This window comes from Lissotriton helveticus, chromosome 1_1 (assembly GCF_964261635.1).
Source record: "Lissotriton helveticus chromosome 1_1, aLisHel1.1, whole genome shotgun sequence".
In the NCBI taxonomy this organism is placed as follows: domain Eukaryota; kingdom Metazoa; phylum Chordata; class Amphibia; order Caudata; family Salamandridae; genus Lissotriton; species Lissotriton helveticus.
Genome location: NC_136057.1, coordinates 251,609,872 through 251,626,696, shown reverse-complemented (window position 1 = coordinate 251,626,696; position 16,825 = coordinate 251,609,872). Strand labels below are relative to the sequence as shown.

At 43.7% G+C, this 16,825-nt stretch overlaps 1 protein-coding gene across 1 annotated transcript in view; it reads right to left on the bottom strand.

The window, feature by feature from the left end:
- Positions 1–16,825, bottom strand: part of LOC144769022 (glycine N-acyltransferase-like) — a 190,137-nt gene that overhangs the window by 85,311 nt on the left and 88,001 nt on the right. Inside the window, exons 4-5 of the mRNA XM_078653022.1 lie at positions 14,540–14,666; positions 8,189–8,369 (exon numbers count right to left, since the gene is read on the bottom strand). Coding sequence (XP_078509148.1) covers positions 8,189–8,369; positions 14,540–14,666 — 308 coding nt within the window. The remainder of the gene's footprint in view (positions 1–8,188; positions 8,370–14,539; positions 14,667–16,825) is intronic.

Below are 16,825 nucleotides of genomic sequence, written 5' to 3'. Positions count from 1 at the left end.
TCATATGCCTGAATCATTTCCCATCGTCGTAGGGGGAGTCCCACGGTACATAAAAAAACAATAATATGCCATAACAACATAGAAAAAACTTGGTAGTAACCAACCAGGAAGTAAGGTAGCAGAAGCTACAGGAGAAAAACGTCCACACTCATGACTGTCCTAGTCATTTTGTACAGCCCAAACTGCAGCCAGTCAGGCGTCAGCACCCACGAGAAGGTTATCCTCAGAGGCTCAGGCTCTCAGATTTTCTCGCACAGGAGATGTGTTGTAAACCAAAGTAACCAAAGAGCCTCTGCGGGGAGGTGGGCGGGTTGCATGTGAATCTATGAAAGACACCAATACTGGAGAACCACAGATTACAGGTAAGTAACTATTGTTCTTCTCCAGTATTGGGGTGTCTTTCATAGATTCACATGCCTGAATCAGAGTAGATAGCAGTATATATATCCGTGCCTGGAAGCCGCTATTTGTAGCATAAGCCTGTATATAAGAAAAGCACATGACCATATAATAGAAATATCACATTTCTAAAAGCATGAAAAAATGTAGTTACGTAAGCATGTACATAGTAATAAGCATGAACAAGCATATGAAAAGCAATAAAAGGAGGAGGGAAACAGGCTCACCTTATTTGAAAAGATTACGCAGAACTGCTTGACCCACTGAAGCATCAGTCTCGCTGGCTGCATCCAAACAATAGTGTTTGGTCAAAGTATGCCTGCTAGCCCAGGTTGCCGCTCTGCAGAGGTGCTGAAGAGGAACTCCAGCAAAAAGAGCAGTCAAGGAAGACATGGCTCTCGTAGAGTGAGCCCTTGGTGCTCCCTGCAAAGGTCTTCCTGCTTCTGTATAGCAAAAGTCAATAGCTGCAGAGATCCATCTTGCCATTGTTTGCTTAGACACTGAATAACCTTGACAAATTTTTCCATAGGCAACAAACAATTGATCAGATTTGCGTGTTGTAGAAGTCCTTTGTAAATAAAACTTTGAACACCTCCTGATGTCTAGTGTATGCAATGCCCTTTCGGCAGGGGATTGTGGGCTAGGAAAGAATGTCCTTAAGATGACTGGCTCATTCGGGTGAAAGTCCGAAGGCACTTTTAGAAATGAATTTTGGGTTTGTGCGGAGCACTACTGAATCGGACGTGAACTGCAGGAAAGGTGGATGGACCGTGAAAGCCTGGACATCACTGACTCTTCTAGATGAAGCCAAAACCAACAAAAGTGATACCTTCTATGTAAGAAATTTCAAATCCACTCTGTGAATTGATTCAAAAGGATGGCGCATGAGCTGCACTAACACTACATTGAGATGCCACGATGGCGGTGGACGACATACAGGAGGGAACATTCTGAAAAGTCTTTTGAAGAATTATTCTTGAAGAATAAAGTGAAGTGGACCCTTCCAGGCGGTACCTTGAAATGGCTGCTAGGAAAAACTTTAGAGTTGCGTGAGATAAACCCGATTTTGCCAGATGTAAGAAAAAAACTAATATCTGCTCTGGCTTGGCTAGAAAAGGATAATTCCAGCTGAGTGACACCAGATACAGAATCTCTTCCATTTAAGTCTGTATGTTTTTATTGTAGAAGGTGCTCTTGCTTTGGCTAGCACCTCCTTGCAATCTGCAGGGATATTCAGGTGGGCGAATTCCAGGTACTCAGGCACCAAGCCGCTAATTTCAGAGATGTCAGGTCCGGGTGGAAAATCTGACAATCCTGGATGGAGAGGAGGTCCGGAATCGGTTGAAATTAGATTGGTTTGCACTCCGAGAGGAGAAGGAGCTCGGTGAACCAGTATTGGCGAGGCCATCTGGGGGCAATAAGAATCAGGCTATACGGTTCTCTCTTCATCTTCCGAAGAACCCTGGAAACCAACGGTATCGGAGGAAAGGCGTAAGCATATATTTGATACCAGTTGATCGAAAACGCATTCCCCTAAGAGTCTTTGTGGGGTTGCCAGCTTGCAAAGACAGGCATTTGCTGTTCTCTTTGGTCGCAAAAAGGTCTTGATCTGGATGACCCCACTGTTGAAAAATCCGATCCACCACTGGTTGGTGAAGTTCCCATTCGTGGGTGGATACTGTTGTCCTGCTGAGAGTGTCCGCAAGAACGTTTGCCGTTCCCGGTACATGGACCGCCAGAAGATTGATTCTGTGTCGTATTGCCCATTCCCATATTTCTTGGACTTCCTGAGACAGAAGAGCCGATCTTGTTCCTCCCTGTTTGTTCAAATAGTGCATGCTTGTAGTATTGTCTGTGCGAACCAATTCTGTGGCCCCTTGAATGATCGCGTGAAAGGACTTGAGGGCTAGGAAGATGGCTCTCAGCTCCAACAGATTGATGTGCAAGAGTTTCTGTTGAGGACTCCATTTCCCGCTGATCATCAACCCTTGAAGATGTGCTCCCCAATCTTCGAGGGATGCGTCCGTCGTGATTGTAAAGTTTGGTGCGCCTTGGAGGAATGCACAACCCTGTTGTAAATTCTTTCTCTGTAACCACCAGAGAAGAGCACCTCGAATGCGAGGGGCGATCCGGATGAGGTCCTCGAATGAGCCGGAGACCTGCAGCCATTGCAGGCTGAGTTCTTCTTGAAGAGGCCTTATCCTGAGACCGCAATTCGGTATCAAAGGAATGCAAAAAGAGACCATCCCCAGAAAAGACTTGAATTGTCTGACTGAAACTGACTTTCTTGAGAGTAAACTCCGAGCCATGTCCTGTATTCTTTCTTGCCTCTCGTCCGATATGAAAGCTTGGACCAGCTGTGTGTCCAAGGTTTCTCCCAAGAAAGCTGGTCTTTGGGATGGTTCTAGTTGTGACTTGTTGAAATTGATGGAGAGACCGAGTGACTGGAAGAGAGACAGACACCGCTGGATATGGTTGTCTGTGTTTGCGTAATAACTCTCCTTGATAAGGCAGTCTTCTAAGTAGGGAAATATTTGTATTCCCTCCAGCCGGAGGTGTGCTGCTACTGGGGCCAGGACCTTCGTAAACACCCTGGGTGGCGAGCGTAGCCCAAAGGGCCACGCTTGAACTGATAATCCCTGCCAGCCACTCTGAATCATAGGAATTTCCTCTGATGAGGTAAAATGGGGATGTGGAAATATGCATCTTGGAGGTCCAAGGTGGCCATTTATTCTCCCGCCGAAAGAAGATGCAGTATTTCTTGGAGTGACAGCATCCGAAACGTCAGCTTTTTCAAATACTTGTTTGGGGCACAGAGATCCAGAATTAGACGCCATTCTCCAGACTTTTTCTTTATCAGAAAGAATCTGGAGTAGAATCCTGCTCCTCTTTGAGCCTGAGGAACCTTTTCGATTGCTCCTTTTTTTAACATCAAATTGATCTGGGATAACAACTCTTAGTGATGAGCTGGAGGTGGGCCCCTTGGGGGAAAGTTTGGAGGAAACTTTTCAAATACGAGGGCATGGCCCTTGGCCACAATGTCCAGGACCCACCTGTCCGATGTTATTGAGGACCATTTTGAGTAGAAATTTGAGATTTTTCCTCCAATTTTTATGTGAGACTGTGGCAGTAGCGGTGGCAGATGATGACACTTATTGTCTTTTATCCTTTCCACAGTAGGCAGGCTTTCTTTTGTTTTGGGAATAATTAGTGTTGCGTTGGCCGTAGGACTGGTAATGTTGGCTTTGGTAACGTTAATTCCTTTGACTGTAGAAGGACTGCTGACTATAACCTCCTCTAGTAGAGGACGATCCACGTTCTCTCGCACCTCGAAAGGGCGGCTTTCAAAATTGTAGGGTGCCCAGGGATCTAGCTGTCTCCGTGTCCTTTTTGATTGTCTGCAGGTCTTCCTCTATATGCGGGTCAAACAAAAACTCCCCGTCGTAAGGCATATCTAACACCTTAGCTTGAACTTCCTGGCAGAACGAAGTCACTCTTAGCCAGCCTTGCCTGCACAAGACAGCAGCTCCTGCCAACTGCCTGAATCCAGTTGAAGCTACATCAACTGCAGAGTCAATCATTTCCGCCGAGATCCTTTCACCTTCCTGCAGGATTTTCAGCCCCTCTGACTTGGAGGGCTCTGGAAGCATGTTGACATATGACGAGATGTCAGACCACATTTGCCGGTCATATATGCCGAGAATGACTAATGAGTTGGCAGCCCGGACTGTGGTTGCTGCCATTGTTGACACACGTTTACCAATGCCGTCTCTATCCGGTGGGGCTGCGATTGGAGAGGAAGGATTTCTGGACCGCTTCTGTGCAGCCTGAATGATCACCGAATCCAATTTCGGGTGTTCTATAAGGCAAGCTGGGGACTTTTCAGGAGCCTTTATATTTTTTATCTATCCTTGGCAGTTCTGGAGAAATAGGTGCAGGAGTAGACATGACTTTATTCCCTTCTTTCCAAATGAAATCGATAATAGGTATAGACTTAACTTGCCTCCTTGGCTGATCCTTGAAATTATAAAGAAAGCATTCTTGTCGTGTAGCCTCCATGTCAATATGAAAGCGTTTTGTAGCCCTTTCCATTAGAAGATGGAATCCTCCTACATCCACTGGAGGGGGATCAGCAGTAGCCGGAGGCGAAGGAGAAGGTGTTTGGACGTGATAATCGTCCCACTCCGACATCATGGATCCGACATCGACTACCCCTTCTTCTCTCTCTTCTTCCTCAGAATGTTGTTCTTCAGGCTGATGGGACGCTATAGGTGGGGGAGACCCTGGAGGTCTTAAATCAGATATCGGCGTTTGCACCACAGGTGTAGGAGGCACAGAGTCCGCTGACTCAGACGGTGGAAAACGCCTGTAATAATCATTTAGCATGTGCTGAAGCAATGCTACTGGCATTTGAGCTGAGGGGACATTTGTAATAGGTGATGTCACAAGCTCAGGCAAATGGTGGTCATCTTGATCGTCCTCTTGGTATTTGATGTTTAATTCAGAAGGTCTTGTAGCTTCCCCAAACCTTTCATCCATATCAGAATCCTCCTCACTATCTTCAGATTCCAATAACTTGTCAGGGACGTGAAGGGATACTGTTTGAGGTGACAGGCGTAGAGGAGACAAAGGTTCTAGGACAGAACCGCGTCTCTGAAGCAAGGATGGCTTTGGCGTGGACGTAAAAGCCGTAGATGGTGACCAAACCTGCATGGTGGTACATGTATCACAAAAAACAAATGGCGGATTTGCTTAACACGATCAGCACATCGTGAAGTGAAATATCCCCCTTCTTTTTATCAATCTGATGAGTATCAATTGTATTGCTCAATTGGAGTGCAAATCTGATGTGGTGCTCATCCACCTTTAGCACCAATCTACGACCCCCTACCCACTCAAGGTAAGGTAGAGTGTCATATACACTTTACAAAAAGGGAAGGGATACGCGGAAGGAAGCCACCTTTTCCAACAACTTCACACGCGCAATGGCGATGGAACTTATCAAGGCTCCAAGATTTTACGATTGAACTTTGAATTATCGCATGGGGATGGAATTTAAATCAAGGACTTATACTTACAGCACTTTCACGTGTGAAAGCGAAAGGCTCGGAGGAACAACACCCAAAGGCTTTTTAGTAACAATCAAGTTTGAGAACACACGCTGCTCAACTGAATAAGTGTTTGCCTTTAAAAAGCCCGGGGAGGGCGAAACGCGCGTCGGCTGTGACAAGAGAAGAATAAATAAAAGAACACTGAATATTAATGAACATTGTCTGCCTCAATTATGGACTAAATGAACACTTGATATATCGGATTGACGTGGCTAGATGCCTATTGGATAATAGTTACTAAAAATAGGATGTGCACTGGTATTTTTTGTAAGGTGGTACATGTAGACAGTTGCGACGTCGACGGAGGCCCCATCGACGGGCTCGTCGACGGAGGTTTGGTTCCCGACGATGAAGAGGTCGCCGTCGTCGATTGAGTTGTCTTCGCCGGCGAGGAAGGTTTTGTCGACGACGGTGTCTTCGTTGACGACGTTGTCTTCGTCTACGACGGTGTCTTCATCGACGGTGTAGGAGTCGTCGACGAGCTCTTCGATGAGGGGATGTTCGTCGACGGTGATGGAGCAGCTGTCGACGGTGGCGTCGACAAAGCTATCGTCGACGGAATCTTCATCAGCTTGGCTGCCGACGAGGCGCTGACGAGATAGGTCTGAAAGCGACATAGACCATAGTCGACAGTGAAGACGCTGTCGACATTAACATCTCAGGCTTAGGTGAAGTGAAAGTTACCGTAGACGTAGATGTTGCGTCAACGGCGATCTGAGTCAACGACGGCATCGTCGACGACAGGGTCTGTTTCTGAGGTAAAGTGTTCTCAGAAGTCATCTTTTGAGGTAATTTTTTCGTCGTCCTTCTCGGGGGGTGGATGACCCAAGTTTGGCCTTAGTTGGGGGAGTAGCCTTAGAAGTGGAAGGCCTCTCAGACTCCTTAGAAGATTGTTGCCTCTTTACAATCTTGGCCCCAGGAGAAGACAACACCTCTTCAGCAGCTCTCTTCCTAGAAGCTGTTGTAGATGCAGAGGCAATACTGCCTGAAGTAGTGTGGCTCACTGGTTAGAGGCGGCAGACCCGAGAGCAGAGGACGGCCCGGGACCAGGGTTCGATTCCCGGCGCGGCAGGTTTCTGGACCAGGGTCAGCGGACTCGATAATTCTCTCGCCTCGGTGCCCACTCTGATCAGCGATCACACTCGGCAACTCTGGGCATTAGCTTGCCTCATCTTCACTAACGGCCCCACCAGACCGCCGGGGATGCCTGGTCTCACCCTGGAGATACCCATTAAGGGACCATCTCTCAGGGAAGCCAGGAAGGGTTTCGCAGCGGTCGAAGCGCCTTGGGACCCTACGGGTAAGTAGTGCGCTATATAAATGCCTATACATACATACATACATACCTCAGAAGCAGGATAATCTTGATCCTTTAGCTTTTGTAGCCACAAAAGCAGGCGGCCATCTCTGTCCCTGAGGGTCTTCTGAGGGAAGGTCCGACATATCTAGCAGTCCTTCACTTGATGATCAGGGTACAGGCAATAAATGCACTTCTTGTGGGGATCTTCTTTAAAAAACCAGGGCCTACTACAAGAGTCACAAGGCCTGAACAAAGATTTCTTAGATGAAGACATCTTCAAAACTAGCTTCTAGAAGGAAAATAGAGATGTACTGAGCAGAGCTCAGGGAGATTCCCTTCACACGACGTGCAGTAGAAACTCTGAGAGCCTGAGCCTCTGAGGAGAACCTTCTGGTGGGTGCTGACGCCTGATTGGCTGCAGTTTGGGCTGTACAAAATGACTAGGACAGTCATGAGTGTGGAGGTTTTTTCTCCTGTAGCTTCTGCTACCTTACTTCCTGGTTGGTTACTACCAAGTTTTTTCTATGTTAAATATGGCATATTATTGCTTTTTTATGTACCGTGGGACTCCCACTCTGATGACGGGGAATGATTCAGGCATGTGAATCTATGAAAGACACCCCAATACTGGAGAACACAGCTTCAAGGTCTCTTATGAAGCAGAGAGCTACAAGCATCCAGATTCTAGTTAGGAAAATCCTAGTCCTGTGCCTCCATTTTAAAGTGCAGTCCTGCACACACACAGTGTGATGAGTTACAAAAAGGGGTCATTCACCATGTTGCATGCTTTAAAGATGCATTGTGGTTAACAGTTTTTAGTATTCAAGTATTGCCATTCAAAACTTTATGTGAGCAGTGCTGCAGACATACAGCTGCAGACAATACAATAAAGCTGAAGAACACCATTGCGAGCTGCCAGTCTTAAGTCATTTGAACTCTATTTATTGTTTTTTATTCCACATTTCAATTCCAACAGGACTAACTCAAACTTCCATGCTTCCCAAGTCAATCAACTTAGAAGACTATTTAAATGGATAATAGTAACACCAATTATTTCCAGTGCTTAAAGATTAGAAACAACTGTTGTATGAGGCGCTATGTAAACAAACTTTATTTTTACACAGTGATGTCAGCATTCTGGTGAACTTTTGGTTCCAAATTCAATGCCATCAGTCTCAGGAAATTCATAAAATGCTTAATTTTCTGGGAATGGGCCCTCCTCAACTGCTTATAATCTAGACGTGGGTCATGAAAAAAGCAGTTCAAGAGCTGTCAACATAAAATGGATTGTTTCACTCTAGTGCTAGCACTGGAAGTGATCTTTTAGATCGATGTATTATTCTTTACCTATTGTTTGTTGTTGTCATGATACACTCACCTTGCTTTGAAGTGACTGCTGGTTTGAGCAGATGACTCCTCTTCAAGGCTTGTGTTTGGACTCTTCTCACAGACTCCTGCATGTATTTCCTTGACAAACAGGGCTGCTACCTCACTTTTCACCTCCAACCCATTAGATTCAGCAATGCTCATAATCACATCATTTAGGCACTGCTGTACTCCTGGAAAGAAATAATAATGATAGTAAACTTTGGTAATCATTCATATTTATTAATAAAGTGTAAACCTGTCAAAAATGACTCTGGGTTGTTGTACCAGAAATGCATCAAGTCAACATCACAAAGTGGATGCGCAGGCAGTACAGCACTCTGCTCAAAAACAACGAGCATATCAAACACGACAATGTATCTGAAAATGTGGAAATCCCTCCTCATCCACACTGAAGACCTGATACAATTGCTGACACTCAAGAACCGTATCTTATTAACTTTTTATTTGTGTACAAGAAAATGTTTTTATTTTGTATTGCAATGGTTTTATTTAACTTATGCAAATAAACGTATTCATTCATTCCACACTGAAGAGTCAATACATTAGAACACCATTCTGACAATGTGCAAGTACATAGCTGCTTCCTGTTTGTGTAGGTATCATAAAGTAATGCTTAACTTGAGGCCAATTCTCAGTGTCATAGATCAGAAGGCCCCTCTATACTATCTGGACATGAGCAAATTGTACATACAGCTAACACCCATAAAAAGTGCAACTTGGATATTGACTCCAATTCCAACACTCTAGCACTGACTGCTCAAGGCTATATCATTAATGTCCTACATACTAAGTAACAGAGCTCATGTCCACATTTACAGACGTTTTTGAAGTTGCTTGTGAGGCACAACAAAATCTTTACGATGGTAAGTAAATAGACACTAACCTTTGTGCTGCACTCACCCAAACTTTAGTAAATGTGGGCGGTAAGTTTCATCATTTAGGTTTTTAGAATTCTCTCTGACATGTTTAAGTCCTCAACATAAATCCTTCAGACATTTTATAAAGAACATTTGGCTTGAATGTATATGTTTTACACAATCATATAGACCACAACAGTGCTGTTTGTACACTGGATAATTGCGTCTCCACCTTCAAATTATTATTCTAATGCTCAGTAGCTCATTCATTTTTACTATAGTTTATGATGGCTTAGATATAGGACAGCAGAATCGTATTTGTTTTATATAGTAAACGGTTCACTGGTCACCAAACGTGTGTTATCCTATCAGAATCTCTTATTCATGATTCTCCCTTTGGAATCTGGGGACCCAGGTTCAAATCCTGGCTTTGACGCTAGGCCCAACATCATTGGATACTAGATTTTATTAAGGTTTTGTTTCGTTCTTGTGCCACGTAAGTGGTTGCAAGATTATTTAAACCCTAGAATGAGATTTACCAAGCCACACAAGGCCATCTTGCATGTCTCTGCATGGCTTGGCACATTTGGAGTAGCTCAAGTTGCTACCTCACATTATTCAGTGCAATATCCTCAAGCATCCACTCATATTCTGAAGCATTTCCATATTTACCAACACTCGTAGACCTGGGCATTTGTCAGAATTATATGCCTTTCCACAAGAGATCCATTGAGGAGAAATAGCTGCAGCACACTTAGAAAGAGGAAAATGCATTTATGGATTGTTTTGTGCAGAAAGGTCGCCCTTCCTACACAGAAACAATCGTCCTCGTAAGACAGGCACCCTTGTTCCATGACACAAGGGTGCCTACATTGGCTCAAGGCTTCAGGTTGTGTGCCAGAGCAGGCAGAGGACAGGAATGAATGCACCATATCTTGGCAGATATGGGGCATTCCTGTGCTATTCCATTCATGCAGTGCAGAGCAGCAAGTTGTTAAATCTGGCCCTTAGTCTCTCTGTACCTAAATGTGTGTGTAAAATGTATTTGTATAACCCCCACTTGATGTACATGAACTACAATCATCCCCAAACCCTTCAGGTAATGTGCAACTCTCTGCTTCATACCAGCTATGTTTGTGCTAAATAAATACCAATACATCCATACATACCAACATACATAATAATTATGTTTGAGGTAATGTCACATAAGTAAGATGGGTGTTTGAAAAAATGGTAGCAGCTCTTGCTGCTTCATCACAGGACATATTCATGCTAGCCTACCATAAACTCTATAGATTTGTGTCATGTACAACAAGTTGGTCAGGTAGAGTTTAAGAGTACATAAATATTGAGTAGTTCTCCAGCAATGACTCTTTCATATATTTACTTGCTTCTCTCTCCGTCATCATGGTGGGAATCCCAGGTAACCCTAAATAGCAGTACACTATTTTGAAATGACCATTGGCCTTCACAACAGTGCTTGTTTAGTTGCACATCCACATCATGTGTAACAATCTGAACTTTGGTCAATTAGGTGGAAAAGCTAAGCTCTCCTATTCCCCCTATAAGTCACCTCAGCTTATATTTCTACTGCATGTCATGCACGATGGAGCCCCTGTGAAGAGCCTACTTGTCAAATACTCCGGCAAGGACAGGTGACAAAGAAGTGAAAGTAAGCAGAATTTTGGGTACAGAGCCACCCACTACGATCACACAGGGAGTCAGGGTAGAAAGGGGAACACTGCACAAGGGAACCAGAAATTCAAATCTCAGAAAGAACAGGCCATAGAGGGGATGTGGGGTAAAGCACTCAGGAACTCCACATGATTAGACTGAAGTGTACTTAGTTCCTCACCCACAATTGCTGTTACAGATACTTACTGCAAATACCAACATGTAGGATGTACATGAAAAGGCAGGGAATGTGAAGCTGATACCTTTAGTGATGTTATAAAAGTAACTCAAATATAATACTCCCAGTTAACAAGAAACACCATCTAGTTTTTCAGTAGTGCCCAGGAATCTGAGTGCTCAAACAGGAGCACGTAAGGCGGTAATAGCAAAGGTATCATAAGAAATATGCATCCACAATAGACAAATAGCTAGCGAGGAGGAGTGCTTAGCCTGAAAAAAGGGAAAACATAGGGCACACTTGTCAGAAACCAAGTGCCAAACCACGCAAGGGAACTGGAAGCCAACCCAGAAGAAACGGGAAGGCAGCAAAATGGAAACTGAAACTAAGATAACGAGAAAGACACTGGGTGGGAAAAACATAACTACAGAAACAGAGAATGCTCAAGGGTCAATGATGTACAAAATACTGCTGGTTCAGGAATCAGAACTAAATGTAGTACTGTAGGCAGTACTTGTTTAAGGACAAGGAACTAGCAACTACTCAGGCATTAGGAAACACACACGAACCATAGCTCAGTAACTCTGAAAACAAGGATATCAAAAGCTCAGGAACTCGAGAAACCAGGAGTTAATCAAACAGGGGCACTGCTACAATGACCAATGCTGGATTGAAGGAAAAAGGGGTTTAAAAGAGCTCACCGTGGTCACATGCCTCAGACTAACAGGTGTGCTTGGTTCCTTTTCTCATCCTTGGTCTGCTAGGGTAGAAGCAAAGCAGTGAGCAAAGCATTCTTGGTAATGGAGTCTTTAGCAAGAGCATACTGGGTTCCACAAGACCCAGCATGGATCTGGACTGAATGAGAATTTCAGAATAAAGTCTAATAGGCTGGAAGTCAGTATATGCATAGAGCGGGAGGTCCATCTGCCAGATTATTTGATATCTGGAAAGACCCACAGGTAGGTCCCCTGGTGGTTGGGACAAGAGCGTAGGGATCAAATCATGACACTCCTCTAACCTTTCGCTGATGTCATCCTGATCCTTTTCAGGTTTACCCTGGAGCTTACCCAGCCCCATACTAAGCTTTCAGTTGTTTACATGATTTTTTGGGAAATGTCCATTTGTCTGAACCCGAGATACCTTCCTTCTGCTACCACCTATCATCATAACTGTCAGAGAAAAAAATAAAATGTATCTTCAAATCCTGCTCTACCTTTGGTCAGTGAAAGATCTACATTGATGTCCCACATGAACAAATTCTACATTTTCTACATTCATCACACAAGGCGTCATGCTGCATTTGTAAATCCTTCCTTCAAAGACCCAAAAGGGTACTGAGAGGAGGTTGGCCCTTTATGTACTAGAAAGGATGAAATATCCTCTTTCTAAGTATTTTCCACACCATTGACTTTTTCATCCTATAAAGGTGACAGCATGCATTCACACCCTATTCTGGATTCTGAATTCAAAGTAGATTTCAGCAGTCAGGATTACTCTGAGAGATTTCCTAGAGTGCTATGCAGTTGGGTGTGTTGTGGTATGTTTTAGAGTTTGAGAGAGTAGCCACAGATGTTACGCACTTCTTTGTTTCAATACAAACTCTGAGGTCATGCAGGTACCTGTTGCATGTTTGCCAACTGTGCAACAGATAATGGACACCTCTCAATGACTGCTCCCTCAGCAGCAGCCTGCAGGACAACCTATGTCTTGCCCACCTCTGCTGCCAGCTCCGCTAACTATGCCTCCTCTTCCACATCTGCTCCCTTCAGCTTTGACGGACGGTCGCTTCACCACTGAGGCCAATGGAGATATGGGAAACAAGAAGTAATTGGATTTATTTTATTCTGATTTGGAGGAGGAGAGAAAACTATTAAACAATGTAGATAATGAGGAGCAGGATGATTACAACATACCAAAGAAAGGTTACAAATCAACAGTCCAACCCAACTTACCACCGGACAGCATAGCCTGTTTTCATTCGCTGATGGAAATACTGGCTAAAGAATTCAATCTCTTAGTCAACTCTGTGGGGCAGTAATGCATCTTGTATAGCCTGAATTAGCCTGAAGGTGCACTCATGCAAAGCTATTAAGTCCATACCTTTAATGGGCTTTTTGTTTGGTCAGAAGGCGTGAAACTGATGGACTGTTTACTGGTGAATGCCTATTTAGGAAAAAAGTACACACAACCCCAAAGCCCGCCCCTACCTACCTACCTTACATACCATCATAAACAAGACTCTGTTATCATGTTTGCAACACATAACAGATCAAATAACATGATTGCGCCATCATCTGCACTTTGAGATAGGGATGTCACATACATAGAGAACTTTGAATATAGAGTCGGTTCCATGGTGGCAACATCAATCAATGTTGAACGTGCCCCGGTAATTTTGGTCCATTAAGATTATCAGATGTCTCAGGACATCTCAACACAAATGAAGCTAATAGAGTAGAAGAGGGAGACTGATAAAGCTATCATCAATGAGGGTGTAACAATATGAGCTGTAATAATTGACAATAAAATGGATGTTTCAAATGCAGGCTTTCGCCTGGTGGCCAGGATCTCTGTATTAAGAAGACAGGGTAACTGAGGGCTAAAACGTTCTATTCAGAAGTCCAAGAAAAAATACTGGACATGCTGCTTGAGAAGCATATTAACAATAGCTTGCAGAATTTTAAATCCAATACATATATGGCCACATCTCTAGGTCCCCTTGAGTATTGTCACACTGGCTTAACAACTTTTCTTAGCTCACAGACCAACAGGAGAGGCTTCATCAGTAATAGTTCAAGGCTGCCCATAATATCCCCCTAGGCAGCCAAGATACGACCGGGTCCATGCACTCAACAGATACCAAAGACAAGGATATAGCAGACCACCTAGCCAATAAAGGAATGCCTCACACACGCCATTCTGTGACAATCAAAAACAAGTTTGACTCCTTGCAGCTGGCCTCAGCAATCTCATCTCAAATGTAAGGGAGAGAACTTCCCTTTTTGTCCCAATTTGGGAAATCTGTAACTTTGGACGGATAGTTGCTACAGATTGTACCTTCAGGTCATCCATTGCAGTTTATACTGCAACCACTTCTCTGTCTACTTAAGATGGAACGTTGACTTCACTTGAGAAATTTCATTAGGAAATTCTCCTTCTTCTTAAAGGACTGATAGAGAAGGTCCAAGTGAGATCATTATTTCTTATTCTTTCTGATAAGGAAAACGAAAAGACAATTGAGAACTATTCTGGTCCTCAGGGAACTTAACATGTTCCTGTGAAAAAAACTGGAAACATTCCAAGAAATCCTCCTGTTGCTTCAGAGAAATGATTATCTGTTGACTTGGAGCTTCAGGATTCATATTTCCAAATCCCCATTCATTGGAAGCAGGGGAAATACCTCACGCTGCACAGGATGCACTTTTTGTCCATTGGTTGATAACGTGATGTTTATGAAAATTGATCCTTTTCACTTTCTAGGATTTTCCATTTATATTTATCTGTTGAGCTTACACAAAGTATCAAAGAAAAATGGGCATCCGTTTTCAAGGGGAATACTTAAAACATATTTGTGTTGAATATAGCCACATCAGTCCATTATATCCAGGTACACACACTCAGTTTCACTTACCTTGTATCAGAAGGCATTGATTCCAGTTGATGACATCTGTATTCCACAGCATCGCCCTAAAGTTCTCTGGATCTTTGGTGAAGACATTGTAGGTGTTTGTGTAAATATCTGTATCATCCAGCATTTCCTAAACAAATATTGGAAAACCACATATGACATTTAGTGATTGTAAAGTACGGCAAGTGTGACCTCTCTACCTTCCATGACAACTACTGTGCTGCTGAGACCCTCAGCTTTCAAGAATAAATTAACGAAGTGTTGAAGACATAAATGCGAGAAGCTGGCCCTTTGATGCAGACATTGTGATATGATTATGACATAGCAGCAGAAATAGAGGAACATTAATGTTTTCTTGTCAGCTGACAATAGTGAATTATGATACATTGCATGATAAGCCCCAATGTGGATGCCTATTTCTTGCACGTGTGGCAGTTAGATGGGATGGTTGATGGTTACACATAAGCTATTTTGCTTACGTCATTCACAATATAACAAGAAGGATGCCCCTGCTGCTCTTCCTGTGTGCGAAGGACATAGCAGTTCACGTCTAGGACTATGCAAAACTAGCATAATATGAATTTGCACAATTAAAGAAAATGTTAGGGAAATTACACATAATTATGTAAAATGCAAAACTGACAGTCAGTGCTATATTTTAGCTTACAATGCATCCTTATGTCCATTTTGGATACAAAGGCACATCTGGAGCTAAAAAAACACAAAAAGCTGAAGCACCACAAACAGCAGCTGCTCACAATCTGCCCATTGTCATGTTACCGTGTGCTTGCAATACATTTTTGCAGTGCTGAGCATCTAATTACATCACGTAGCATTATAGAATAATTTGGGAAATTGCTCGTAACAAGTGTAACTTGAAATTACTGAGATTACATAGGCATAAAAGAAAGGTCCATCAAGCCATGACCTTCAATGAATGTACTCACTCAATCATCACTCTCTACAACAACATGGCCAATAGGTAGATTTGAGAGTAGCAGATGGTTCCAGGGGGTTATCGGGCTATGAAATGGCTTCTTCAGTTGAAAGGTCATAGATTTTAGGCCTGTCTTGACAGACCTTATGTGATCAACTGAAAAAGCATTCTCTGCAGCAATATTGAACGAGGGGCTTAGGCTCCACTCGCATGTTGCTTGGGCAGAATTTGTGTGCGTTTAGTGGCACGTTTTGCCTTGTGTAAAAGCTTGTGTTAAAAAAATAGTTAAGTTATGTTATGTTAAATCAATTATAAAGCGCAAACGGTTACCCTGAGGTGTCCTGGCGCTCGTTATTTCTCCTTACAGCCACAGCCTTAGTCAGCTAAAATGCCGTCTAATTTGAAAACAAGCCCCGTTTTCAAGGCCTTTCTAAAGGCCAACAGATCACTGGTCCCTCTCAGATTTAGAGGGAGATTATTCCAAGCCTTGGCTGCTCCATAGATGAATCTCCGTCCACCCCAAGAGACTTTTTTTGTAGATGGAACAACAACCAGTTTGGCACCTGATGAGCGTAGGTTTCTACTAGGTGAGTATCACGAAAAGTGTTTTTGAAAGAATTCAGGTCCTTTGAGTTGCAGTGCCTTATGCACTATACATAAGGCTTTGAACAGTACTCGCTTATTTACAGGGAGCCAGTAGTAGAGTAGAACTGTGTTTGGTGTGGTGCATTTGTATTGCTGAAGGCTAGAATCCTGTTTGGGTTATTATGCAAAATTATGACAAAGGCAGTAAGCTTGACAAATGTATTGTGAAAAGTGTATGTCAATAATCTTTTAACAGTGGATTGTTGAGGGACTGCTGGAGCGACGCAGCCCAAATTGGCTGCATAGTTTCAAGCTCCAGTGCTTGGGGCTGAAAGTCCAATTTCCATGCTGGTGACTTGGGGCTGAGCCACGAGACGCCGGTGATGGGGAGGTCACACCGGACGTAGCTGAGCGTTTGGTCAGGCCCGGACGACAGCCCCATTCGGCATTGCATTCTGCAAATGGCATTGAGTGCCGGGCCCTCCTAAAAGAGAGAGCAGAGGCATGGTACTGCTTGAACCATAGAGAGACCAGCGCAGAATAGGGAGGTGTGACATTACATTCAAAAGGTGATCCTTGGTTGGCCATCCCATGCAACTGTGGGTGCTCTGCCAGGGTGCTGCACCCTAGGTTGGATAGATTACGCTCCAACCCGGCAGGCCTTCCCGCCTCACCACAGCACACATAAATTAGGTCCACTTCAGCTTCAAAAGATCCACGACCCACCACCACCCGCAACAGGTACCTCACAGGAATTGGAGCAAGAT